Source organism: Pezoporus occidentalis, unplaced genomic scaffold (genome assembly GCF_034315485.1).
Source record: "Pezoporus occidentalis ecotype Australia unplaced genomic scaffold, CSIRO_AGI_Poc_V1 ctg182, whole genome shotgun sequence".
NCBI classification, from domain to species: Eukaryota; Metazoa; Chordata; class Aves; order Psittaciformes; family Psittacidae; genus Pezoporus; species Pezoporus occidentalis.
The window spans coordinates 597248-624490 of NW_026913662.1; the positions used below are offsets into that span (position 1 = coordinate 597248).

General features: G+C 39.2%; 1 protein-coding gene across 5 annotated transcripts in view; it reads left to right on the plus strand.

The window, feature by feature from the left end:
• Window positions 1-11756: 11756 nt before the first annotated feature.
• ANO4 (anoctamin 4) overlaps window positions 11757-27243 on the plus strand; it is a 218144-nt gene continuing 202657 nt past the window's right edge. For 3 of the 5 annotated variants that reach the window (XM_062615474.1, XM_062615476.1, XM_062615477.1), the window contains exons 1-2: window positions 11758-12112; window positions 15867-16103. In XM_062615474.1, coding sequence (XP_062471458.1) covers window positions 11911-12112; window positions 15867-16103 — 439 coding nt within the window. In that variant the 5' untranslated portion in view covers window positions 11758-11910. Of the gene's footprint in view, window positions 12113-15866; window positions 16104-27243 lie in introns of all 5 variants that reach the window. The other 2 variants (XR_009964174.1, XM_062615475.1) reach the window with 2 other exon arrangements.

The window sequence follows — 27243 nt, forward strand, 5'->3', positions numbered from 1 at the left end:
CCCTAGTTTCGGTGTGACCCTAGTTTCGGGCTTCCTACTCTTCCCTAGCTGTGACACTGCCTGAGTAGTTTTGGATAAACCTCAGACAGTTTTATTCTTTGCAACTTTGTTTGAAATTTGTTTGTGTACCAATATTTTCTATGCTTACATCTTGTCAACAAATTTTAGACCCATCTAACAAACTTAATTGGTTTCATCTCATTGGAGTCACTTAATTAATTTTTTTTTTCTCCATATTTGTTTTTTAAAAGATTTTTTAATAGCTGCAGTTCCCTGCATGTTCCAAAGTGGCTTCAGTTCCTGCCACTCTGATGCTGGTGCCTAATCATATACATATACTAATCCTTCCACTTCAGCTTCGTCTCATAAGTGCATTCTTGTGGCATCTACCATACTTGTTCATACAAGACCAAGCTCTGCAGAGATGTTAGTTACGACTTTCTTTTGAGAGATGGTAGCATTACAGCTGGACAATAAAATACAAAGACAGCCCAAGACTCCCTCAGGTAAGTATCTTTAATCATCAAACTATACAATGTCATACCTTCTTGTCCCAAGGAATCTTAAATCACTTACTATCCATGAGTAAAGCTTTGAAAGGAGATATGGAAGATATTTTTCTCTCCTACTCCAAAACTGCCTTCATTGTTGGTAGGTGTTACACCCTGTGGTAAAACTGCGTGTTTTATTCTGAATGAGGATGAAGTTGGGATTTCCTCCTTCCTGGTCTAGCTTTCTAGCTATTAGACCCTAATAGAAAAGATGGGATCATTAACAGGTAGCCTAATAGCCTCTCTGGCATGTTCTAGGTGATTTAGTTAGGGTTCCAGTTACTAATCCCACATGACATTCCTAACCAGGGGAAGCCATGCTTTTCTGTACTTTTAACCCTGTGCTGACAGTGTGCAACTCCCTAACAAAATTTCCTGCAACCATATTTCCATTTTCTTTGCTAGAAATATATTGTGTAGTGCAACTATCATGATCTACACAAAGTTGTCCATACTTTTCTAGCAATTATGTGGCTATTGTATTGTCTTGTTCCTAACAGGTTTTCTATAGTAGTCACCAAAATGCTCTGTCCCTCATCATATACTGTAAGTCTGGTTGTCTGAAAAGCACAATTTATTATATTGTGACAATTTACCACATGTACTCAACAGAACTTAATGGCTGGACTTGATCTTAAAGGTATTTTCCAACCTAAACTATTCTATGATCCTATGAAAGTTCAGCTATTCAGTCAACAGAATAACTTTCTTTTCTCCTCCATGTTCTCATCATGATCTTTCTGTAGCTGAAACAAGTCAGGATGCCCTATAGGTTTTATACCTTTAACTGCAGCCCTTAGATCTCTTTTTGGATCTGCTGTTCTGAAGAGAAGGAAGGAAAGATGTGAAGGCTGCATTTGTGCTCCCTTTACTTGCTAGTGTTTAAGCTGGAGAAATGCTGCATAAAGTGATCTTGCTTGTTACTACTTCATGGTAGTGTGAGTTAGGTAAATGAAGTTCATGATCTGCTTTAGTTAAACTCCCTTTGGTACAAGGAGAAACACTTGCAATATCCTGTTGGTATTTTCTTCTGGAATGATGAGCTGGATTAGATCCTGTTCTTCATGTTGATGACTGTTGCAAATTTGAGGTAGATTAAGCATACTCATGCTGAAGGTTCCCATCTAGTCACTTCAGTCTAGCTCTTTCAGCTGGTATAGGTCCCTCATTTGGACCAGCAGAATTGTCTTTTTGATGCCATTGCTATCAAAGTCCTTTGGTAGCCAATGGCCTATCACCCATTACAAATGTATGAACCAGATCAAGTACCCTGAGGACATGTTCCAAAGCCCTACTGAAGTGTGCAAAAGAGTTAATGTGAAGCTACCCATGAATCTTTTTTTTTGTGGTTGGTTTTTTTTTGGTGTGTGTTTATGCATATTTTTATTTGTGCATGGCTGTTTGGGGTTTTTTTAAATTTCTTTCCCCAAAGCCCTACATATTCACACAGTGTAATCTGGCTGTGCTACTAATGGATGTTTTCCTTATAACAGACAAAGCCAACTGAACCGTCCTGTAGGCAAATTCTGTTCAGAACAAAATCAGCAAAAGGCAAAGGCCAGCCAAATGGATTTTGGGCCCCATAGAAAGATGCCTTGAGATAGCTAAAATGTACCTCATTTAGGACTGACAGCAAAAAGCTTGAGAAACAGCAGGAAAGCCACTGAAAACTGTAGTTTTCTGGGACATTGTTGTGGCTGAGAGAATGGCTCTGCAGAACTAGGCTGCTCTATAACACTGCAAAAATTTATTTTCCTTTCTATGCCAGTATCTGATATAAAAGAAATACCAAAACATGAGCACCATATACGTAGTAACATAAGGAAAACTGAGTCTAGAGGGGTGAAGTGCACATGCATGAATGAGCAGTAAAATATGTATGCAGTTCAAAGAACTTCACTTATAGCTGAGCAATTACCTATATGTATACACACACGTATATAAATCTGATACAATCCAAGGCAGTTTTCCTTCTAAAACTTTAAGCAGTCGTAGCTTTGAGAGTAAAGCTGTAGAGCTACTTATTTCCCTAAAGGGAAACTGGAATCTGTGTTAGATGAGTGCGTGCTATGGGGCCATCTGGTGTCTGAATTTCACAGAGGCCACTGGCAATGTGAGACCTTTAACTTCTAAAATCCACAGGCAAACCCCTTCTCTTTGATTTAAACAAAATTTTTCTTTTTTAAATGAAACATTTTTTGCAAAATCCAGATGTGGCATGCAGTAAGTAATGCAACAGATGCCTGATTTTGTAAGACCCTTTAATTTCATGCAAATGCAGTTTTGAAAGCCTGTTTCTCATTATTTTCTGAAGAACTAAGATTGAAGACCGCTTCCTTACTAAACGTTTTGAAAAATAAATTGTGTGAAGTTTATATATTTTTATATTTTATATATTATTATAGATTTTGTTATTATATACTGTATTTATTATATATTTTATTATATTTTTATATATCCTTTTATATATTCATATATGTTTTCTTATATCTTAAGAGAAAGTAAAACATTAAATATTTGAGAAGTGAGATCTACTTACAGTACAGTAACCAGTAATCCCCATTAACTCAGAAATGAACTTTCAGGTGTGTCACCTGGTGGAAATGCCAGAAGAGGGTGGCTTTCTAGCTGGGGAGGAGAACTGATGTTGTCAAAATCAATGCTGTTATGGCACTTTCTGCAAAGTATTGTGCTCTGGGTGGAACAAAAGCATTATAGGATGGGGGCAGCTCATTTCTCTGAGGAATGTAGCTAGGTGGAAACTAAGGACGGATAATTTGTGCTAAATTTTTAGAAACTGCGACTGCAGTATAAAACTTTAGTGCTGAGTCAGAAAGTATTGTGCAAAGCTGAGGTGCTATAAAACAAAGCAAACTTGCATATTCCCTCAAAACCCAAAAGATCATGTTTCTGTAGTCACACAGGAAAAGTAGCATGCCTTAGTTTAGCACTTAAACATGGCGCCTCACAAGAGCACACAAGTAACATGATAAGTTACATGCACATTTGCAGTGTGAAATATGTGCTTTACCTCTCTTACATTTGAAAATAAACTGTTGGAATTCTGGCTTAGAATCTTGTAATTTGCTGATCTTTTACATAAGCGCTATAATTTTTTACTTTTCTGAAGGGAGGCTGCTGTAACAGAGAGTTCCTTCTCCTGGAACCTCTGTTCCCAGAAGAACATAAATAATTACCATGGGGTGTCATTCTGATGAACGGTATGCTTCCTCACAGCTTTTTTTCCTTTTTGCTGAGTGCACTATTCTATAGACACCTGTGAAACAACACCATAATAAATTACTTTGATTGTGTACACACTGCAGCATTGACCCTTGCGGTACCTTGGCATTTATTGATGCATTCAAACAGCAGAGCAGCAGAATGAGTTTATTTAAAAATCAAACTAAATATACATGCTTTGGGTGTACAGTCCTGGAATTGGGCTCCTTTATAATAGATCAGATTTGAGAGACGTTTTTTGAATACATAGTATGTCAGCTATGTCATTTAAAAAAAAAACAAAAAACACACTAGTTTCCTCCAAGACCTGGGTCCTTAATCACAGAATCATAGACTGGTTTGGGTTGGAAGGGACCTTAAAGCTCATCCCCCTGCCGTGGGCAGGGACACCTTCCACTACATCAGGTTGCTCCAAGCCCCGTCCATCCTGGCCTTGAACACTGCCAGGGATGGGGCAGCCACAGCTTCTTTGGGCAACTTGTGCCAGTGTCTCACCACCCTCACAGTGAAGAACTCCTTCCTAATATCTAATATGCCCTCTTTCAGTTTAAATCCATTCCCCCTTGTCCTGTCACTACATGCCCTTATAAAAGGTCCCTCTACAGATTTTCTGTAGGTCCCCTTTAGAAACTTAGTTACTTGAAGTCACAGTCCATTTACATTGAAATATGAAAGTAACATATTAGGACTAAAGTGAAACATTCACAGTTTAGAAAATGTTATAGTTCAGATGGTAAGTGCAACTGTTTCGTTTGCATGCATACAAGTAGCTGGAGTACTGTGTTCAGCTCGGGGGCCCATAATGTAAGTAGGGCATGGACCTGCTGGAACAAGTACAGAGAAGTCCACGAGGATGATCAGGGGGCTGGAGCCCCTCTCTTGTGAAGACTGCCTGAGAGTTGGGGCTGTTCAGCCTGGAGAAATCTCAGGAGAAATGTTATAGCAGCTTTGGAATACCTAACAGGGGCCTACAAGAAAATCAGAAAGGGGATTTTTAGAGCCCTCTCTTCTGGTGAACTGGGAGGAAGAGAGAAAAAAAAAAGAACAGAATATATAAACCTTATTCCTGGGGGTTAAAATTATTTGCCTGAAGCAAGAGGTAAGAGAATTATCTGGTTTTCCTGCATTACTGAAGTGTGTTTATCCTTACCTAGAAATCCCATTGAAGCAGTACCAGTCTTTAGGAAGTTCATCTCATCTTAAATGCATGTAAGAGATCTGAGTAGAGGAGCTACAAGCAATTCTGACCAATTTAGTTTTGTTATTTACTAAATTTATAATGTCTGACTCCTTTACATTATCTATATTTTTTTAACATGATCTTGTGTGTTGCTCTATAGAATGAAACCTGAATTATCTATTCCACAAGCTCTGGATCACGCTGTAGTGTTGGACTAGATTGTTGTAGATCCCTTCAACTGAGCTGTTCTACTCCATACGTCAGCGCCACAAATGTTCCTGCTCAAATCAAGGAAAAGTAGGTTCTTGTGTTTGCAAAAGATTAAGCTTGACTCAGGCAGGGTTTGAGTTACTCAGATGGGTTTGGGCTATAAGGGGACAGTACAGTCCCTGTGCCAAAGGTGAAAGAAAGGAAATAATTAAGCAAGAGTAACTACATAAAACGCACAGCTGATGTTTGGTTGTTTATCATTTTTTAATTACTTGTCTTCATAGCCAGTGACTACCAGCTTAGTTAACAATCTTCCTGTGAACATTCTAACGGAAATTGGTACCTGGAGAACTGCAATTAGTGAGAGGGTAGCTCTCTTGCTGTGCCTGTGCAAAAATGCATGATCGGTTTTCCAAAACCTGGCTTTTAGAGTAATTTATAAAGCTTAAGAAAAAGCATGTAAACTTACTTTAGGTCTTACAATGAGTCCCACCTTTCACAACAAAGCAATTCTATTAATCCATCACAAATTCACACCTATGGTCTCAAAATGCTACGATGAGGTTTCTACAACAACACTCTTCCAGACCTTGACTTCTCCCTCTTCACCCCCAGCACAGCAGTCACAATCTACAACCACCTCAGCCACATACTATGCTCTGCTCCCTGGGACAAGAAGCATTGTCACACTTGGAAGATTAAAAAGCTGTATCTCTATAGCAACTCTCAAACCTCAGAAATAATAAACCAAGAAATTTTGACCAAGAAACCTGATCACGAGGTGACTGTCAATGGGTTGGATTAGAGGGACTTTTTACTTCACTGGGAAGACTCTCCTTTGGAAATACTCATCACCAAATGTTCTAGTAGGTAATGAATTCAGATAGCATTTGGCTTAGCTTGCCTTTCACTTGACGCACAGATAAACACAAAAGAGTTCTAAAAAACAATGTAACAACCTGGGTTTTGGAAAATATTGCAGTGTCTGTAAAAACAACTGAACCAATATTGTGGCAATAAAGTGTTTGCTGTCAGCTGAACAATTACTGCCCTCAGTAAAATCTGATTCTGCAGAGACAGACTAATAAAACTTCAAGGGCATTTGCTGTTATACTGCCTGAGTTTTCACAGATTTCTGCAATTCATAAATTATAAACCAAACATGAGATATAATGATGTTTCTTGATGCTAGGTCAACTCATTATTTTAAATAGAGCTGAATACAGAATGGTGGCTTGATAGGCTCTTTGTCTGCATGCTTTATTCCTACTCCAGCTGTGCTCAGGCAAATGCGATCCTTTTGTGTGTAAAGCTAAGCACATGCTCAGGCGGTTGCACTAAAATGTAGTGAAAAATTAGGTTTGTATTAAATTTAACATGTGCAAGTCAGTAATGTCAAATGAGAGCTCGTTAAGCCGAAAGCAACTATTGTTTACACCTGTTCTTTTGCTCTTAATCCTATACCAGTGACTAGAAAATTATCCCTCAATTATTTATTTATTTTTTCTTGAACAGTGAAAATTGCCTAAGACTCATTTTAGCTTCACAAACCTGGGTGGTACCTTATGGAGCCTGCTGCATTTGGGTGATGCTTCTCTTGCAGAGGAGTAAGAAGGATTGCCCTACATTCAAGCTGCAGGGTCTGCAATGTGGAACAGACATGCCTGAGCCTTTGGGGGCAACAGAAACTGTTAGGAGCTTGTAGAGAGCTGTGCAGTCTATTGGAAGTCAGGGAACTGGTGAAAGTTGCTGAGCTGAGGGAAAGACCAGTTTTACACTGGGCAATGGGGAGGCTTTATTTAGTCTGTCTCATGGGCAGAGCAAAGCGATCTCTCTTCAAAGGCTTACCTTGTACTTCAGTCTCTTGTATCTTTTACAAGGAAAACTTGCTGTGCAATTCAGAGCCCCTGTGGATCTCTGGGTGTGCTTATTTTCAGGCAGAGGTTAAGACCAATGGTGCCGTGGGTCTTGGGATAGGACCCACGCTGGGAAAATGACTGTGAGACACTTCTGTATCTGACAGATATGAAAGAGCTTGAACTGTGGAGTAAGTGAAAGGAAAGGGGGGAAGAGGATGATGTGCAAGCAGGTGAGGAAGGAAAAAGAGGAGTCTCTCAAGTAGAAGATGAGAAGACTTACCTCTCTGCATAGGTAGATAAATTTAACATTTGGATCTAGTACTGATATTATACATTTAACTACCCCTTAAAAATACAAAAATAGGAGGACTACTGAAAAACATACACGCTTCGTCAGGTCTGATTATGGTCTAAGCTTTTGCTCTTTATTTATTATTTTTAAATCCTTGGGGTTATCAGAACAAGGCTAAAAATATGAAAGGAGGGCAGATCTCAATGAAAAGGGACAGAGGGGGAAAAAGTTGGAGAAAATTAATTGCTCAAAGCATACAAGAATTTATGCCAAGGTAGAAATTCTTTTTCTTCTCTTTAAGTAAAAAGTTAACTTTAAATTGATATTTAAATCATCTGTGATGAATTTAGGTTCTATATTTCAGGCAGCTGGCACTCTGCATCTAACTCTTCTTTCCTCTTGACTGAATGCTTGAATGAGGGAGGTGTATTCATAACTTGCATCTAATCCACAGTGAGATTTCCCAAATAGACCGTGATTGATGTTATCACTTATTTTTTGCCAAGGTCTATAGCAAGCCTGTGCTATCCATTTTGCAGCACTTGTAAAAGGGCTGGTTTCTGATCAAAGGTTTGGGTGTTTTATATCTGAAAACTTCATTAGATAGAGAGGACAGTGAATTTCATGCTGCTCTGAAGTCTAATCTTTACTCTTTATTTTCATAGCAAAAAATTAAGTTTCTAGGATTTACTTGCCTTTTATTCAGCTAGAATATCACAGATACTGATGTGAAGCTGTTGAGCTTGTGCATTTTGGTACTGCTAGATGTCAAAGCATTTAAAGGTTTCTTATTGCATGGGCTACAGAATGCAGCAAGCCAGTCTCTTCTTGAACTATTTGTCTTTCAATTAAATTGCTAATGTTTTACCAGTAAAATATATATTTTTAATTAATACAAATTACTTAAACCTTTATAATCAGCTACTGGGGAAGAGGATGACTAATAACTCCTCATCTTCAGTCATCTAGATTCCAGACCCTCTGAATTTTTCCTGCTAGAGGTTGTCCTTCAGTATCTTGGCCTTACTTGAATGCACCTAGCAAAGATATGCCACATGTAAGAACATGAACGAGAGAGAATTATCGTAAAATTGATGGAATGCTTTTTCCTATTAAATGCTTGGAAAAAACATTGAACTACAGGTGGAGAGATGACAAAAGAATGGGAGTTGTGTTTCTGCCTGGGCTTGTACTTGAGACTCTGGGCCAAAGAGGGGGAAAAGTACTGGGGGGGAAGCAGGAATCAGAATATTTCACTCTACCTGCAGTGCAGACTTAAGTGCATTTTAGCTCCAGCATAGGAGAGAGGTAAATGGCTTTTAGAGATTCTCTTAGGCAGTGATTTTGCTGTGTCGGTAAGATATGAAAGATATGAGTAAGAACTCCATTAAGCTGTGCATTAAAAATTTTCAGGGATGTTTGTAATGATTGTTCTCCTGAGCTTTTCCTGCAGTGGGGATTTTTAATGAAATCACAGTCCCTCGTGTAAATATGAATTATTGTTGTAAATTAAATATTTTTCCCATGCAGTATGCTCAAACTCTTCCCAGTCACTCTACTATGGTATGTCTGTAGCAGTGATCTGCAGTGCTCCTATTGTATCTTGTGTAGCTAAACAGACTATCAAAAAAATCCATCCTGTCAATCCCACCACTGATACAGTGAACATCCATAACAGCCTTCTCTATTGTGCTAACATGAAAAGACTCACCAAGTGCTCTCAGTCAAGGTGAAGCCATCTGGTAGATAAAGAGTCTGATCTGATCAGCAGAAGACCAAAGCTTTTGTTACTGACATAGATCTTTCTGTATAAGCAGAGCAGAAGTTTTTATTGTTATTTTTTTCAGATGTTTCCAAACCTGCTATATACACTCTCTCTTTCCACAGGATCAAAAATCCTTGAGTAAGAAGACAAGGAACTCTTGGAAACCTTTGGCTGTTCTGGCTCTGCCAGGTGATCTGCCCACTACTCTGCAGTGAGACCTGTAAAAACAACACCTTGTCCTTGATACCATATTTTGCCTTGAGCTGTATCGATAGTCAGTGTGATCTCCATCATCTGCTTATGATTTGCACTCTGTCTTGATCTTGGTGTATACCCTCTTCAGAGGAGGACAAGTTGCAATGATGGAGGCCAATGCTCCTCTTTCCCACAGAAGTGGGAAATGTACTTGTGGAATCACCTCTCTGCAATAAGCTCTTCAGTGCTTACTAAATCAGCAAAAATTGGAAGGAGACTGAATCACAAAATAGATACTTAGAGTCACTGTTTACGCTCTCCATCTTCAGGAGACTAATTTACCCAGTTACATTAGGTAGCTAATTCGTTTGTGCTGCATCTGTACTTAATGGAGACAGAGAAAAGCTCTTACCAAGAACGATTCACAGACCACAGTTATAATCTTACTACAAATTAGTCTAGAGTTGATGCTTGCTCTCTCCATTTATTAGATAAACTTATGCAGACCAGCCATCTAACTCAGCTAACTGAAGTTAAGCAGTGAGAACATGCCCTTTTGCTGTATGCCATATGGTCTACTGTCTGTCTCTTTTGCGGTTGAATGCAAAACTCGTTCAATGATGTTGTTCAACCATAGGAAATATTTCATGTGTCAGCAGGTGCAATGTGGCCAGTGTATACAATAATAGTATTTTTTTATCTGCTTCTTAAATATATGCATGAACAGCACTTAGCTCTTTAGTAAGGGAAATGTAAACTGCTGTGTGGCCACTGCTCCAGCCAAGATGGAGCATAAATTTCAGTTCTAGTCTGGTCTAGGTATGAAACAATTAATAAAAACAATGGGAAACCTGGTTTGCCTGTGAGAGCATGTATCCAAATGAGAGGTGGCTAAAGGATAATTCCATTTCCACAGAGGGGAAAGGATAGAGTGATTGCCAAGACAGAAAATAAATTAGTCTCAGCAAATCTCTGTGTTAACATTGTCAAGCTCTTCTTTGTATCGGGTTTGGTGTTATCCAGTCTACCAGCTAACACCAGTATTTGAAAGCTGGGCAAGGAGGTGTTAAGCTCAAAAGCTTGAACTGGGGCACATATAGATAATATAAAGCTAAAAGCAGCTTTTCTGCTTAACCCAAACTTTGAAAAATACCACGTATGCACTTTCAGTTTTATGCTGTGTGCAAATGTAAAAAATGCTTAGCTGAAACAGAATTTCTTGAAAGTAATTATTGTCATCCCATGTGGCTAAATATACTTATATCCATACTAGAAATATGCAAGAATAAAAAATGCTGATATTATTTATTTATTTAAAGACTAGTACTGTTGGGTCTATTATTGTGATTTTTATTGCTATGTTACCTATATGTCATCTATCCCCAATATGTATCTTTCCAGTGGAAAGAAATATAAAGGTTTACTTGGAACAAATTTTTTCAAAGAAGGAAACCAAATTTGGAAATGAGGTGTCTCAACCCCTTTAACTGCTTAGAAGAATCAGAGAACATAGAGAATATTTTCTGGAGTAGGTACCCCTAAGAAATATTTCAGGTCAGGTTTGTAAGCAAGCTGAGCAGGGAGGAAGGCAAGCTCTGATCCTAGACGTACTTTTACTCATGTTCTGCCTTACATCCCTGCATTGCAGAGCTTTTAATTAGCCTCCTGGGGCAACCCCAGAGGTGTTACTACAATGGTGGGAGTTTTATTCTAACAGGTAAAAATAAAGGGGGTGCCCTGCCTGCCTGATCCAGAAGTGATAGGTCCTCCCCAGTATGTTGAGACCTTTCAGAAAGTTCTTCTGTTAGAGGGGTTCAGTGGGATGGCCTAGGGAGGTGTTTTAGGAGTTTCCAGTAAGCTGGGCACCCACAGCTGGCCTTAAGCTTTCGGAGGAAAACAACAGGGTGTGTAGTTCAGGTGGCCACAGTTTCCCTCCTGTGACCTCAGAGGAGGAGAGGAGCTGGATGAGTCCTGACCCTCACTGAACATCAGGCACAGCTAATCTGTTGTGCTTTCTGCCTACTGCTCTGAACCCAGTCAGGTGAGGTGGGAGAGCGTCTCAGGTGGTAATGCAGCAGTGAAACTTGTCATCCAAGTCCCCTGGACTCAGCTTCCTTCTGCTGTACTATGTACTAAGTGGGGGCTTCCTCTCCATGTATACCCTTTTTTCAACATACTGTCTTTTGTGAGGATGCATTCAGGCCATGCTGCAGCAGCCTCATGTCCCCATGCAAGGTGTTTGTATCTGGTTATCCTTTGCCACCACGGCTCAGGGAGGGGTTTGAGTCAAAAAGGTATTAGGTAAATAAATACATGTGTGTCTTTGCAAATACTCCTGCATGTGTTGGTGCCTTTTACCACCCCTACTCCACCCCCCTAATGCCCCCCCCGCCCCGAGGGAGTACAGTTCCCTATGGAGTAGTATGGCTGAAGCAGCAGCCACATGCACCACGTGAAGAGGCAGCAGCTTGTGCTCCACCTCAGCTACAGGAGGGGAAAGGTGTGCCTGATTGCTAAGATCAGGACTATCTGGAGAAGTGAGAGCAGAGAGGAGGGGAGAGGAGAAGAAGCAGGGGAAAAAAAAAGGCTTTAAGTGAGAAAACTGATCTTATAGCATGTGGCCAGTATGGGTCATACAGGCTTCAGGAGGCAGTAGGAGCACACAGAAGAAGAGGCTCTGGCTGGGCAGCAGCGCAGAGGAGAAGAGGTGTTGTAGGATGGGGGATTCCCAGCCACCAGCAGGCAGGAGGGGTCTGCAGGCACGGAAGACACGACTGATGGTCAGCTACCCTGCAGCAAACTCAGCCTGGAGCCCAGGTAGGGCAAGTGCACGGACTGTGCAATGTATACATTAATTTTTCATCTCTCTTTAATAGTTTTGGCTCATGACGTTGTGGGGCAGAGGCAGGAGTTTACTGAGTTATGTGGTTACTGTATGGCATTACTGTGTTTGTAGGGGAGGAGGAATATCAGGGGTTTGGTTGGTTTTGAGGGTCGCTGCTTCAGGAGGATACATGAAATTTCAGGTTTTCAGGGAGAGTTTCTGGGCATGGTGTCATCTGTTAGAGAGCAAGCCTGGGGGCAATCTAAGCATAGAAGAGAGAAAACTCAGAGATGCAAATCAACCACTTCACAGAAAACTGCAGAAGAAAGGGAAACAAGCAAGTGCATATAAACCAGTTGCCTGACAGAAAAACCTGAGAGACTGTGGTAGCCAGGTTTGTGTCCATTTTCAAGCTCTTAAGATTTGCTTTTCAGGGTATTGCATCTGCCAAGCTCTGAGGGATCATCAAGCCCCTTTCATTCCTCTTCACCAGGAGAAATGGCTCCAGGATATTTAATTTCCATATTGCTAATAAAGGGTGCTTGTTTTTCTGCAAAGCATAATTTTACCTAAACACCTGGGAACAGCATTGAGCTTGCGGCAGGAATGTTGCCTGAAGATTCATAGGTATCTCTGTGTTTCCAACTGCATATTATATTAGGCTACTAAAGAGCCTCCTTGAGCTTTTCTGCCTTGCTGTTGAGAAGCTGTGTTGTGAGCTAGATGCTGCTTTCCTTTGCTGTTAGAATTTTTAAACTCTTGGCATAACTTGAAAAATACATAATTGCTGCGGAAGTTTAATTTTTGTGTGCTTTCTTCTGCTTCTGCTGTCATCTGGTAAAGCAAGCAGGCAGAAACAGCCTGTGCATGTATCATACAGTCAAGTGTATCCGTGTATACTGCTGTGGGGTTAGCCAGTGTTCCTTGCATTTCATAATGATCCATGATGTTGTGCTTACCTTGAAAGATACGGTTTTGAATGCTGACAGCTCTTTAAAGTGGCTTTTGCTTTTTTTTTAGGTGAAACATCTTCATGGCCTCCCCTCCCCCAGAAACCCCAATCTTACTTGGCTTTGCAATTTAGTAATTTAAAACTATTACATTTGCTTTCTGAGTGTCACAGGTTCTCACACACATGTACACATTTCTGCGCTTTCCTGACAGGGGGTGTGTATATATATATTCACATATATATGCATTTCTGAATGTATTACTTTTATTAGACAATAATTTTAATGTGGATGCAAGAATTGGTTATGGTGAAAGCTGTTATTAGCCTCTGGGATTAATAAGACTGGGACTAATGAGATTAAACAAAGTCAAAAATCTGAAGAACTTGCCTTCACTCAAGAGTTCTGAGTAGTTTTATATAAACTTTTTATAGTCTACCTTTAGTTTTTCTGTATGTTGTATGCTTATAGCTGCAGCATATGCTCTCTTGCAGACAAAACTGAAAGTGAAGCTGGAGGTTTTAGTATAGGCAAAATAGCCTTCTACTGGTGAACAGATAAATCAGAAAACTAATAGTCTTTTTGATATGATGCATCTGTGTTGGTTATTTTTTTTCTCAGAAATGTTAAATTCCATGTACTTTCAGATGAGTTTCTGGAAAGACTATTGGTAAAAGTGAAAATCAGTGTCTACCGGAAATGGTACTGAAGAAAGGAGTGACTGCAAGCATATTTCAAAAGTCTGAACATAAAGTAGGACACTAGAAGTGCTTATGGATTTTTTATGATTATATCAACAGTTAAAACCAGCCATAAATGTCTTATCTTATAGACACACGTACACACTAATTCTCTTGCTTCCCTGAGCATTCATGATAAAGGAGTCAGGCACTATGGGATAATTAGTTTTTAGTTAGTGGATATCGGTATATAGAGAAATCCACATTACAAGCAGCAAAGCTGAGTGTAAAGCTGTGTCCTTTTAGGTACAGCCAGCCAAAGCTACATGTTATTAGCTCCACATTCAGTATTATCAATACATTCAAATGTGTTGTATATTGGCAGCTAAGTCCCTAAAATATCCATCAAATTTTGTTTCCAAAAAGGCATGAGCCAAAGTTTTGTATAAAGAAAAGGATCAAAGTAGGAAGGGTGGGGGCTTGTTGTTAAACATATCTACTGCAATACTGGCTAGTATTGAGCAACATTTTATTACGTTTCACTGAATGTTCTTTAGTGCCACTCGGCTCTTTTTCTGGAGTGGACACACTTGACAGTCCTTGATGTATGTATCCGTCTGTCTAGTGGGCAGCTCAAATAACTCTTGTGGGTGCACATTCATTTATCAGAATTTATTTCTGAACCCCTAGAGGCTCCTCTTCTGAAGGATCTGATGAACAATTTCTGTTCTGTTACTCCTAAATGTAGACAACTGCCACTCTTCATGTTTTAGTACCTGACTAGTTACAGTACCTGACAGAGCTGTGCTTAGAGCAATTAAAACATGCCTTAGATTAGGTGCTCTCGTATTGTCCTTGCCGAAGTTTTGAGCCAGTAGTATGGCTTACCGGTTCCATTCGGGCACGCTCTACCGTTAAATACTTTGTTTTCGGTAGAAGAATTCGTTACATGATCCTGTCTGAAGTCCGACTTGTTACACTGTATTTCAGTGCTTGATGCAACAGTGCCTGTCCTCCAGGTGGGTGTTGCCGTAATTGCCTGAGGGTGTTTGGAGGACCCTCGCAGATTTGAAGCATTTGTCTTCATTTGAAAGTCTAGTTTTGTGGATGCTCAGTCTTGCACATATCACAAACCTGAGAGTTTTAAAAGTAAGATAATACTCGTAGGAGAGACATAGAGAAGTCTCCTTATTTTGCACTTATAGGTAATAAGTGATCCAAAAGTAGTGTCTTTTTAATTCTTCTGTGTTTTGTTGTTTTGTTTTTTTTTTTTGGGGGGGGGGGGGGGTGGGGTGGGTGCAGTGGAGGTGATACCATTTGCAGTGGAACAATCTCTACAGGGTAGCTCTCCTCCACAGTCTTGTGGCAAACTGTCATAATAAACCCTACTGTTTTGTGTCACAATGTCATATAAATTGATCTGTTATGGTAGATCATCTTACGGTAAGATGGAATGCAAGTCTTCAGAAATTGGAAAAATACTTACAGAATGCAACATAAAGTGTAGTTTAAAGGAAATGTGAAAGAGATTGAAAAAGATTCCAAGCCATTGATTGGTGGGTGAGAGGACTGCTAAGAACTGTAGCAGAGCAAATTTGCGTTCTGGCAAAGCCTATGCATATAATAGCAGAGCAGGATCTGAAGTGGCAGTGAGGTGACTGTGCTTCCCACTTTCCGATTTCCACTGAGCTGTGACACTCACGGGTCAGAGCAATGGCAGTAAGGTATTGATTTAAAAATAATAAAATAATAATAATAAAATTACATTCTAGTGGCACTGAGAAACCCTCAGGTTGTAATGTGTGAACAAGGTCCTGCAGAAATCTGGGTATAAGCAAGACTGAAACAAATTGTAGGTTCACACATTGGAATTATGCTGGTTTATTTCATGCTAAATGCTGTTTTGTTCAGTATAAGGAGAATATGTACTGAAAGTGTACTTTCAGCGTTAGACCAGCATTTAACAGCATTACTGATAGTGGACCAGGATAAAATATTTTCATGGGGCAGACTAACTTCCAAATAGGAATTGCTACTACCTTATAATTTTGAAGGAAGCTATAATAAGTTGCTACAATATAAGGGCACAGATTTTAACTCCTCATATCTGTTGTCAGGTTCTGATGCTGTTGGCCCTCTTGCAATAGGACTGCTTCGTTGGAGAAATCCACATGTGTATGGGAACCCCCACCTCCCTCCCACCTTCTCTGAAGATGCCTGTGTTCAAGTATTTCAATATTTTGCTGCACAAAATGACTTCTCACATCCTTTATCCTGCCCAGCTTCACTTTCTATCACTCCAGTGCCTTCTTACAGTAGTAGCAGTCAAGAAACTTTGAGTCAAGACTCTACAGGTAAGTGATTATTTCTTTTTTATATGACAGAGCTCAGTTTAATCAGCAGTTTTAGTGGTGAGGTTAAATAGCTGTTTCTGCCTCCAGACTGCTTTGACTGCTCTTAAGGAAAGGTTAGATCACAGAAACTTCATGAAAGAATTTATGCTTATGCCAAGTAATCCGTATTGAAACAATTTGTCTAATGGTTTAAAAAGTATCAGAAACAAAGAGTGTAATGTTCTTGGCCACAATAATATCATTAGTGTAGTGTGTGTTTGTTTTAAAACTGGCAGACCAACTGTTTGATGAGGGTGGATCCATGGGAGTGTATGGAGGCATTTGAGGACAGTATCCTCTCTTCTGTAGCTGTCATAAAACTTCATGTGATGGAGGATACCCTGAGAAGTCCATCATTTATTCAAAATGCTATAAGCATCTGACTAATCACAAAATAGGGTGTACAAGGAACATCCTGCTGCATGCATGGGAACACACTTGTCATCTCACCCTGTTAGAAAGCTTATGTTGGTAAAAAGCTATTAAGAGAGAGCAGCATGCTGGTCAGAAGCATGATTAGGCCCTTCCAGACTGGGGTTTGGAGGTCTCTCAGAGTCTGTAGGAAAGATGATGTTGTGGTGTGAGACCACAACCCACCACTTGGCCCACAGTCTCTTCCCTTATGTCTCTTGAATTTTTGATCATGATGATTATAGGAAGTGGGTCATGAGCTCAGCACATCTTTCTGGCTGGCAAACGAGGCCCTGATCTACATGCTTCCTAACTGAATCCCTATAATTACATTAATTTTGATTCATGCTGCCTTTTTTTTGTTGTTGTTGTTGTTAAGTGGAATTAGCAAGGTTCTGCCTTAGTGCCAGTTTCAGACAGGTATGTATGGAGAGTGGGGTTTTAGAGGATTCAGTATTGAGAAGGGTAATGCTAGAAAAGGACTGGTCTAAATACCTAGTGCTGACCTAGTTCTTAAAATCGTAATAATTGCTGACAACAGTGGCTGAATGTAATCTGTAGTAAAGAGTATAATCAAATATCTGTATTACTTCTGGTTTTTATTACCGCTTTTTTCGAGGTAGCGCATTAATGGGATTTAGAGTAACTGCTGTAGTGATTACTTCATGTTGCCAAAAATAATGGACTTAAAACTCTGTGGTGGTGCTAAAATAAAAAAGAAAAATAAATAATTGATTTCTCCCTTCCCAGAACCTTTTGATCTAATGGTGTATCATTCAGAGCTGGTTGGATGCTGATGGTAGCTGAAAGTTCTGGGCTCCTGCACTTCAAGTACCATTCTTCATGCCTATTCTGATGTTGACACTTGCAAAGCAGGAGTGTTAGGGCAAATGCTAAACAACTCATGCAAGGTTAAATGCTGTGATTTTCATCTATCTTTTTTTCTGCTTCCAATTAAGAGCAGTGTAAATCTGCACCTCCTGCTCACAATCCAGTGTTCTTTGTATGATCTCTGTGACTATATCCTGGAGGCTTAATTTTTATCATAGTTTATTTCACCATCTATTTTAGTTATAGAAGTACTAGATCTGCTGTGAGATAGTTAATATTTTCCTGATGTGATGACTGACAACTTTAGTTTTAATTGTGAAGTTGTTTTGGGACAGAGAAGTGGTGAGTGAGCCTTACTGTAGTGTTTACAGGCACCTGCCACCTAGAGGTGTTGCCGCTGGAGAAGGGGAGAAATGTTAGTTTAAAATAATAGTATAAAATAATAAAACTAATAAATAAAGTAATAAAAATAATAAAATAACAAAACTTGTTAAGGAGCTGCTAGCACTACAGAACAATTTTCCAGTTCTAAAGTACCAATGCATGCAGCCAAAGGTGCCAGAATGGTGTTATATTAGCAAGTCAAATACAAATGCCCTAATTCTGATCTTAGTTTAAGAACCTACAGGGCCTCTGAAGAGCTCACAGTGAGATGTTTATAAAAGTATTGAAGCATGGCAGCATGGTTAACACAGAAGTAATGTCAATTTTCACAGGGCTGGGATGTCCTGCTGCAAAGTGTGATCCATAGCACAAGATAGTCTTCATCCCGAGGATTTAATGTCCCAGTTTCTGCACCCAATGAAACAATTGGTGATTCATGGGATTATTTTAAATCAAAATGTCTCCTGCAGCAGAGGAAAGGGTGCTGCATGTAAGCAGGGTTAAGTGTTTCATATATATTGATTAGAAGTGCTTCACCTTATTTCATAGGTGTATGAGAATGTTGTGTCAGTGGCTTCTCTGTATGACTGGATGTTGTGTCTGCAAAACCAGGATAATCCATATTGCCATTATGATGCTTCTCATGCAAAGATTCCTCAAGATTTTTTGAATGTTATCAGTTTTCAGTGACTGTCTTGCCATTATTGAAAACTCTTTGGCAGCAAAGATAACAGTTGTTCAGCAGCATACAGCATGGCTATGGAAGCTCAGGCAAGAGTACTGCATCAGCTGAAATGGGGTAGTCTCTGGAAAGACAAAGGGTAATTTAGAGATTGATTAATGAGATAGGATATATCTTAAAGTTGTATCCAGGCTTATTTACGTCCAAGACTACTTCATTAGCTCATTTACAGGAACTTGATGTGCAGAAGAATACCATGCTACAGGCTTGCTGTGCTGTTTCTTGTGAATTTACAACAAACTCTGTAACATTTTAATAACAAATTCTTAAAAAACAAACTATGCTAAACCACCAGTATATAATGCATACATTACATACGTTGTCATTTCAAAAGAATTCTTTTTTAACTACTGATGGTGGGAAAGTTCTCTGGCTTCCTACTGAGCAGGGCATGTTCAGGGCCTTGTAATAAACTGTGCTTGGGGATATCTGAGCTTGAATTTTCACATTCAGAGCAACAAGACAATGTTGTGGAAAATAAGGCATTGACACAATGAAACTCCGTCTATTAGGATATGGAGTATGAAGAAACTGCAGCTAATAGTATCTGGGGAGCAGGTCTTAGTGGGTGCTTTGCATCCTACTTGGAAATACTACTGTCAATGTAGCATTTTTGCTGCTTTGCACCATTCTTGCAATGCTGGATGATTTATAGAGTAGTGTCAAAGTTTGTCCTTGGTGATAGAGTGTAATTGACATCAGAATCAATCAATTTCACTTACACTGGAAAGGAATTCTTGAAATTTTTATATTACTTGTGATTTGAAATAATGTGTTTTCCGAAGATTGCACTGCTTAATAAAAACCATGCTTCTGTTGAAAATGGAACACAACATTCTTCTGTATGGATTTCCTAACCTGGAAAATCTTGTGAGGGCATATCAGAGAAAAACATAATTTTGATAGCTACTTCATAACTATGTATGAGTTTTTGGAACTGAGCTTTCAAGAGTTCCTGTTGGTTAACTTTGTCTCTTCTTATGATAATTATCTAATTCTTAATTACCTTGAACAATATATTCCAGAATATCCAGAAAAATTTGCTAGATAAATTGGATTGAGATCAATAGATTTTCATTGGATAGGAATAAGTCAGGAACTGAACAATACCTGTCAAGTTTGTGTCATCTGCAAGTCTTAAAAAACCATAAAATAGCACAATTCATTAAAATTTTGAATATAACAAGTCTTCCTGAAGGAAATTCCCATTTTTAACAATAATAATCTGAATCATAGAATCGCAGAATAGTTAGGGTTGTAAAGAACCTTAAGATCATCAAGTTCCAATGTCCCTGCTATAGGCAGGGACGCCTTGCACTAAACTATGTCACCCAAGACTCCATTCAAACTGGCCTTGAACACTGCCAGGGATGGAGCATTCACAGCTTCTTGGGCAACACATTCTAGTGCCTCACAACCCTCACAATAAAGAACTTCCTTTTTATATCTAACCTGAACTTCCCCTGTTTAAGTTTGAACCCATTACCAGTTGTCCTATCACTACAGTCCCTAATGAAGAGTCCCTCCCCAGCATCCTGAATCTTTTCTTTCAACTATTTCTGACCTGAAATTAGTGCACCTTTATCTAGACTGTATTTCTGCTGTTTGTTCCTTACAGGGACCCGTCTCTTTGTATGCCAGATCAGCTGCTTTGAATGCAATTATATTGATTTGCCATGAATAGTTCCAGACAAATCTGTTGGCTCTTTGTTATCATCTTGTTTTCTCCAAGGTGCTTACAGACAGCTTGATTTATTGCTTGCTTACTAGTTTGTCACTGTCTCTTTTCAAATATTGATGTTAGGCTGACTGGGCTGTAATTACCTGCAGTACTTTGTTTGCCCTTCTCCACTGTTATGGGATCTTACTCCATCTTTACTTGGATGGAGTCCCCCTTTTAATGTATTTAGGTTCCTAAATCCCAGCAAGGTAACTGAAATGTGTGGGCATCTGTGTGTCTTTTCTGGGTCTGTGCTTGATCTCCAGTGTGTGAATGTATGGAATAGATCCATTTCAGAAGAACTTTTACTCCCAGCAGAGACAGGGAAAATGAAGAGTGCTTAAGCCAGCTGGACCCTCTTCAGGGATGCACCTGGGTCTGTCCTATAGTTGGTCAGAAACACATGCTTCTGGAAAAAACTGTGTTCTTACGACTGTGGTACATAACTTTTTGCAAACTTAAGAAAATCTGAAAGAATGTTTCAGCTTCATTGCTCGAATCTCTTGGAAACCTGGCTGCAGCTCGAGTCCCCTGTTTTGTTTACGTAAATTCCTGTGACCTCTTCATTTTATTTTCTTGGTGAAATCACAGCATCAGACCTCTTCCTTTTGTTTTTACACTGCAAGATATTGCCTCCTGCTGTGACTGCTATATTTGACATGACAAAAAACCCAAATTCATTTGTTATATATTACTTGATTTGTATGTTAGTGCATACTTAAATGGATTCTTCGATTCTGCAGCTTCCATATATTTTTGACAGAGATGTCTTGTCTCATGTAGTTTTTCAGACCTCTTTTAAATCACACAATAGCAGTAAAAAGCTATATAAAGAGATTTGTGACATTGACTACTTCTTAGTAGGGTGTAGGACTCCAGTTAAATTTATTTCATAAGCTAGGTGCAAAGGAAGTGAGTGCAATAGATATAATGTTAGCTGATTTTTTATTTTTTTATTTTTTTTTTTAATGAATGGTATTTGCCTGCTTAGGCTGTTATTTGTTCACCTGGAGAAAAAACAAGACTTAGAAGAATTATAATGTGAATAAGGAGATGATTGAGAGACACGACAAGAGTCTCGGAAGGGGGAGTACTAAATGGAAAGAAGATTAATAGCGTTTTCCCAGTACTGGTTTGGAAACGGGGTTAATATTTTTATGGATGATTTCTGCCTGGAAAGGAGGAGTATATTGATGAGATGTGCTGATGGGTCTGAGCTGGGAGACACTATTACGACAGGGGAGAATCTGAATGTCAGGTAGGAAGAAATGGATGGCTTTTGGCAACAGAATAAGGAAAAGTTGATGAAACACAACAGTGCAGGTTTCAAGACTGTGCATAACAGGATTTCTCTTTCTTTTCCCCTCCTGTGAGCTGCAAATCCTCAGCTCGAAATGGTAGAGAAGGATAAATCCGACTACTAATCCAAAGTGTGCTGCAGCTGTGAAAAAACAAATGGAAATCTGGGATGTCTCAGATGAAATATTTGTTACAAAGGGAGAGTTATTTACCCAAATTGATTGCTTATTTTCAAAAAGGACAGAGATGTACTGGAGCTTAAGAAGAGAAGAACTACCAGAATGATATGGGAGAGAAGAGCTCAACCAGTAAGAGGAAAGTAAAAAGTTTGCTGGTTTTAGACTAGTACAACAAAAGCTAGTTAGAAAAAAAAAAAAGAAAACCCAAGACAGTAGGTTTCAGTTTCTGTTTATTTAATAATTTAATGTTTATAAAGGTTGGGAAATAGCTGGTTCTGAAAAATAGGCATCTGATCCATTCACTTATCCTCAACAGCAAAGAAACTGGTAAGTGACTCAGAGATGCAAGTGTTAGCACTTTAGAGTTGATGGGTTCCAGTTGCAAATCTTAATTTGAAGGGATCATAAACTGTGTAACTCCTGGGGACTGCATACAAAAATGAAAGCCACAAGATGGTGCTGACACTCTTTATCATGCTTGAAAGCATTTACAAAGATGTAGAGTAACATACAGTGGCCTGGGTGTAAGCAGACAAAGTTTCCACAGAGCTCAGTGTGTATTAAATAAGCAGTATAGTCAGTGGTTCAGTTTGGTTTACAGCTTGTAGTTATGCTTTGATTTTTTTGTTAAGGAGTCTTAATACACAGCGTATGTTGGAGGGAAAAAGGTTGGTGAAGACAGAATGAAGGGAATTGGAATGGTTATTTCTGAGGTTGTATCCTCTTTTTGCTTGTCTTTCAGCTACAAAGTGTTTGATGAAATTACAAAATTGACAAGTAGAAAGAAAACACATCTGTGTTTTCTCCGATTAGAATCCTCGTTTTCATTTCTGTGCTCTTCAACTACCAAAGGCAAAATCTGCTGTACCTACAGTGTTGCTGACTACATGTGCTTCTCTGCCTATTTTCTTTTTACATTTTCATCAAGTCGGGGAGCATTTTGGGATGTTTGTTTGGTGTTCTCTGTACAGTGTCTTGAAAGACAGTGGAATAGAGATAGACTTCTGCAGTTTGTGTCTGACTAATAGAGAGCTCCTAGTGATGTTTACAAAAAAAGGAAAAATATAGCTGCAACAGTGTTACTTGGGACCTCTGAAGTCAGCTAAACCCAAGAAACCATGCTGCCCATTGACAACTGCATAGATTTAACTCAGTGCCCTGACTGCCAGCAGCCTGCATTCACTACTGTCCTGTCGTGTCTGCTAACACAGACATACCATGTCTCTGTTATTCAGTCTGTCCACGAAGAGGAGAGGTTTATCTTTCTCAGTTCTTTCAGTCAGCCACCAGCAGAATCTCTGTGTTATGAATAGCAACTGCTAACTATTTTTATCAAAATTAGGGCATGTGCAATGTGTTATGGAATGCTTTTCCTGCTGTGTCATCTTTTGCTCCTGAAATGCAGTGTATGCATTTTTTTTTCCCCTGAATAAATTGAGACTATGCGTGTTTAAGTCTAAACCTAAAATGGATAAAAAACATGCTGCATTCAGTAAGTATGATAAAGTAGAATCCTAAAAAGAACATTAAGTATTTTGGTAACATTAGTGTCCTTGCTGACTCTGGGACAAAGTGTGGCAGATACTTCCAAAGACCTAAATACGTGTACTTAACAAATTTCAAGGCTGTTGCTACCAATAGGGTTGCTTTTATGATTCAGAGATTTGTAATATCATTTACTCAAACTTCTTCTTACATTAAGTACACAGATCATTCTAAAAGTCTCATGTTTAAAAGGAAGGAAACAAAAATTGTGAAACTTCTGTAGCCTTCTGACCTTATCATAGGATCAAGCCTAGAAGATGCTGAGCTGCCTGGTTCTGATCCAGCAAAACAATTAAGTGTGCGCTTAATTTTGGCCTTGGAAGCTGTGCCATTGAAATCAATTTAGCTGACTCTTCAATGGTTCTTACCAGTAAGAAACCAAATTTATCTAGGCACACTGAGCTGGTATTTCCCATTATAGCATGTATATAGAAATGCTAACCAGCTATGATTGTACTTTGTTGAAGGCATTTAATACTGGCAGTGCTAACATATGCCTCTTGTAGTGCTGTATCTGTGTCTTTAGAAAGCATCTTTAGAGCTGCAAGTGCATTTGCTCTCCAGCCTTCTCTTTCTGCTGATTTTGAAATTATATACAAGCCCTGGCTTCTCTCTTTGTCTAGAATGTGGATATTTGTCCTTTTTTCCAATCTGAGGTTGGCACATTTGTGCAGAAATCTAAGCTGGACTGATACTATCACTATTTACTCATTGCTGTTGCTTCGTGAACTTAAACTCAAGAGGGTATGTAGTGCAGAGTCTCCTTTTCAAATTGCTACTTAGCTAACAGTCTTGGTTTTATAACTTTTCATTCTTTTTGGTTGCCTTGTTCTATCTTCAGTACATTTCTACAATGTCTATTGACTACAGCTGGTGCATCAAAAATTGATTTGATCATCAGATGTCAAGAAGATTCGTTTGGGTAATATTTTGGTTTTGTATGCTAGTCACTTAATGCAGCAAGGGTTAGGGTGGAGTTCTATTCAGTAACAGAAGAAATGCTTTTTACATCTGTACCGCTCTTCCAACTGCAGATTGCTAGTGCTAGAGAATCTTTAAGGCTAAGTGCAAGAAGGAAATGTTTAATTAGCTCTTTAAATCTAATACGGGTTTACTGATGCTGTGCAAAACGGCAGTTTCACTTTTCTGTCAATGACATGCCTTTCTTTGTGAACAATGTGTTTATCTTTAATATTTTATAACCAAAGTACTAGTGTATAATAAGAGGCAAGCATTAAGTTATTACTCTTTTTCCTCCCTGCACAGCTCTTTCTTCTGTGTAAATACTGTGAATCTCTCCTTCCTTTTTTACCTGTTAGTTTGCTTTCTTCACTTGTACAGTTTCCAGTAAAAGACACTTCCAGTTATGTATCTGATTGCCCTCAGCCTGCTTCTGCTCAGCTCTGATGAGGAGACAGCTAGAGGAAGCTTTGTGTATTTTTTTCCTCTCATGCTGCTTGTTGCAAGAGAAGTGATTTCCCAACCCCTGGCTTATAGGCAAGGTGCTTTGCTTAGCTTGTGGCTTCAAGAAGCTAAAAGGTGTTAAAAACTTAGACTAATAAGGCGAGCAAACCATGGTGTTACCTGTGGTTCCCTTGGTCAGGAGGGATGTATATGGGCCCGTGGAGATGACTGACCGGTTAGGGCTGAGGAAAGGGTGGATCATCATGCCCTATAGAGCTGGTCTGTGGCCAACTTCCAGTTACAAGCCTCTGTTTCTATTATAGGTAAGCAAGGGGCTTATTTGGCACTTGCTGATCTAGTGTCCAGTAGATTATCTGCTGCATTTTTTTGTTGTTGTTGTTTGTTTTGGGGGGGTGGGTAGAATCTCAGGCAGAATTCCTAAGGCTACTGACATGCTCATAGTTAAATCCTAATTACCAGAGTGCAATTCAGGATGTTTGTTTAAACTCCATTATAATCAATGGGAAGATCCACTTGCACTGCAGTATAAAGTAATCTAACCCAGGATGAACAAAACTGTTGTTCAAATATAACATAACTTGTTTGCACACATTTTGGAACCAAGCCCTGCTGCCTGCTCTCTGTTCATGCATTTGCTTTTAGTATTACTGTGTTCATAGAATAAGCCCTATTTTGCTGTCACACAACCGCTCTCTCTCTGTGCAGTCTATGCTTCCTTTTGCTGTTGTGTCCCATTCCCTTGTTTCCTTTCTATTTTGGAAATAAAGCTACAGAAATCCCCTGAAATGGGCACTTAATCCCTGTTGTCTGCATAGGAAAGAATACAAATGCACATATCTGATACGATTCTGGGGTTATAGAAGTAATCGCTGCTTTGCAAATGGCAAGTTCTCAAAACCCAGTTATCTTTTCCATATCGAGACTGAAAACTCATGCTCAAATATGTACATGCTTCTTTCTTATTTCTTTTACATACATTCCCTGGGTGCTTTTTTCTACCTTGACAAAAATACTGTTATTCACATCCTTGAAATAACTTGAGTCTTTCAGGTGAAAATCCTGCAGAGTGAAAATAAATTGCTGGAGATTAAGGCTGTGGGGGAGGGGAGAGCACTGGTGCAGCTCCACGCATAAAGAACATACTGCACCTGTTGAAAACAGGTTTTTATGGTTTTTACTTTTCTCAGGCAGTCATTACACTATGCCATTGTGGATGTTAGGTGAGGGAGGAAGAAGCAGAAAGGTGGAGCCATTATCCAACGTTTCTGCAAGGTCATAAGGGTAGTGTTTGATACAGTCAGGACAGAAATTGGATCTCTCTAGGTGATCTTCAGGACAGCAGATGAAACAAAATATTCTTCTGGTATTAGTGAGCTGGTAGCTTAGAACCTGCTTTAGTAAGCATCCTCTGTTACACTGGAGTAAAAGGCATCTTTGTCATAAATTATGAGCAAGCAATGAAGCTGTAGCAGTAAAAAAAATTCAGCTGTATGCTTTGCTGGGTTGAGTTATATAATAGTCTTGAACTGAGACTGCAAGAGGGTGGTGATGAAATTAAATGAGTCATTCTGCAAAATAGGATTTGGATCTGAATTAGATGTCGAGTGTGCCAAGTAGATGAGTAGAGGATGCAGGTTTTGGGAGGAGTAGGCTGTGTCTGTACTATATAACTTTAGAATGCTATGTAAACTCATAGTGATTAAGGGTAACTGGTGATTTTTGGATAGTTTAAAAACTACTTGGAAACTGAAATAATCCAAGAACTGTGTCTATTTTTATAACTGGTGCTGTGGGGACAAGAATAACATCTGACTGGTGCAGTGATAGATGTTTCCTTCTATGCAAGGAGATGAGGCAAAACACTTAATCTTTATGTTGAATATCGTGAGTGGCAAGTGGGGAAGTGACTATATAAGACAAGTGGATATAGAAAAAGTAAAAAGCAGCTATGCTGGTGTATGTGTAGGGAATCATGAGCTCAACTTGGCTTTCAGCTATAACTGGTTAGAATGGGGTTTCTCTCTAGGAGTTTTTCTCATGAGTCTCTCTCTCTAGGAGTATGTGATGGTTCAGTTTACAGGGTGAGGGAAGAAGTGATGACTTTTAATGATGATAAAGATGGCAAGAAATTGCAACCTCTGGCTATTACCCAGGACAGCAGGCTTCAGCAAATGGGCTAGAAGGCTTCTAGTCTGACACAACACACCATATTTTTAGGTTACGTTCCTACGCAGTTGAAAGCTGGAGCATGATGAGCTTAAGCAGGGTTCACTTGCTTGTCAGTGTCATCCAGATGGCTTTAAAGAATTTTTTGACAAAAGATTTTTGTCAAAGTATTTACTAGTAACTCTGTGGGATGGCTGAGTTTTCATGATCAGATCACATTGCTTTAGACAAAAAACACCATGCATTATGGTGGTGCTGTGTGGGCATCTAAGTCCTACACTTGATTTAGGTATTGGGGGGGGGGGGGAAATCAAATTTCTTTGAGCTTATTTTGCACCCTAATTGTGGGGATGGATGACAAGGTCTTTAGAAAACAAACAAACAAAAAATAATCAGAGG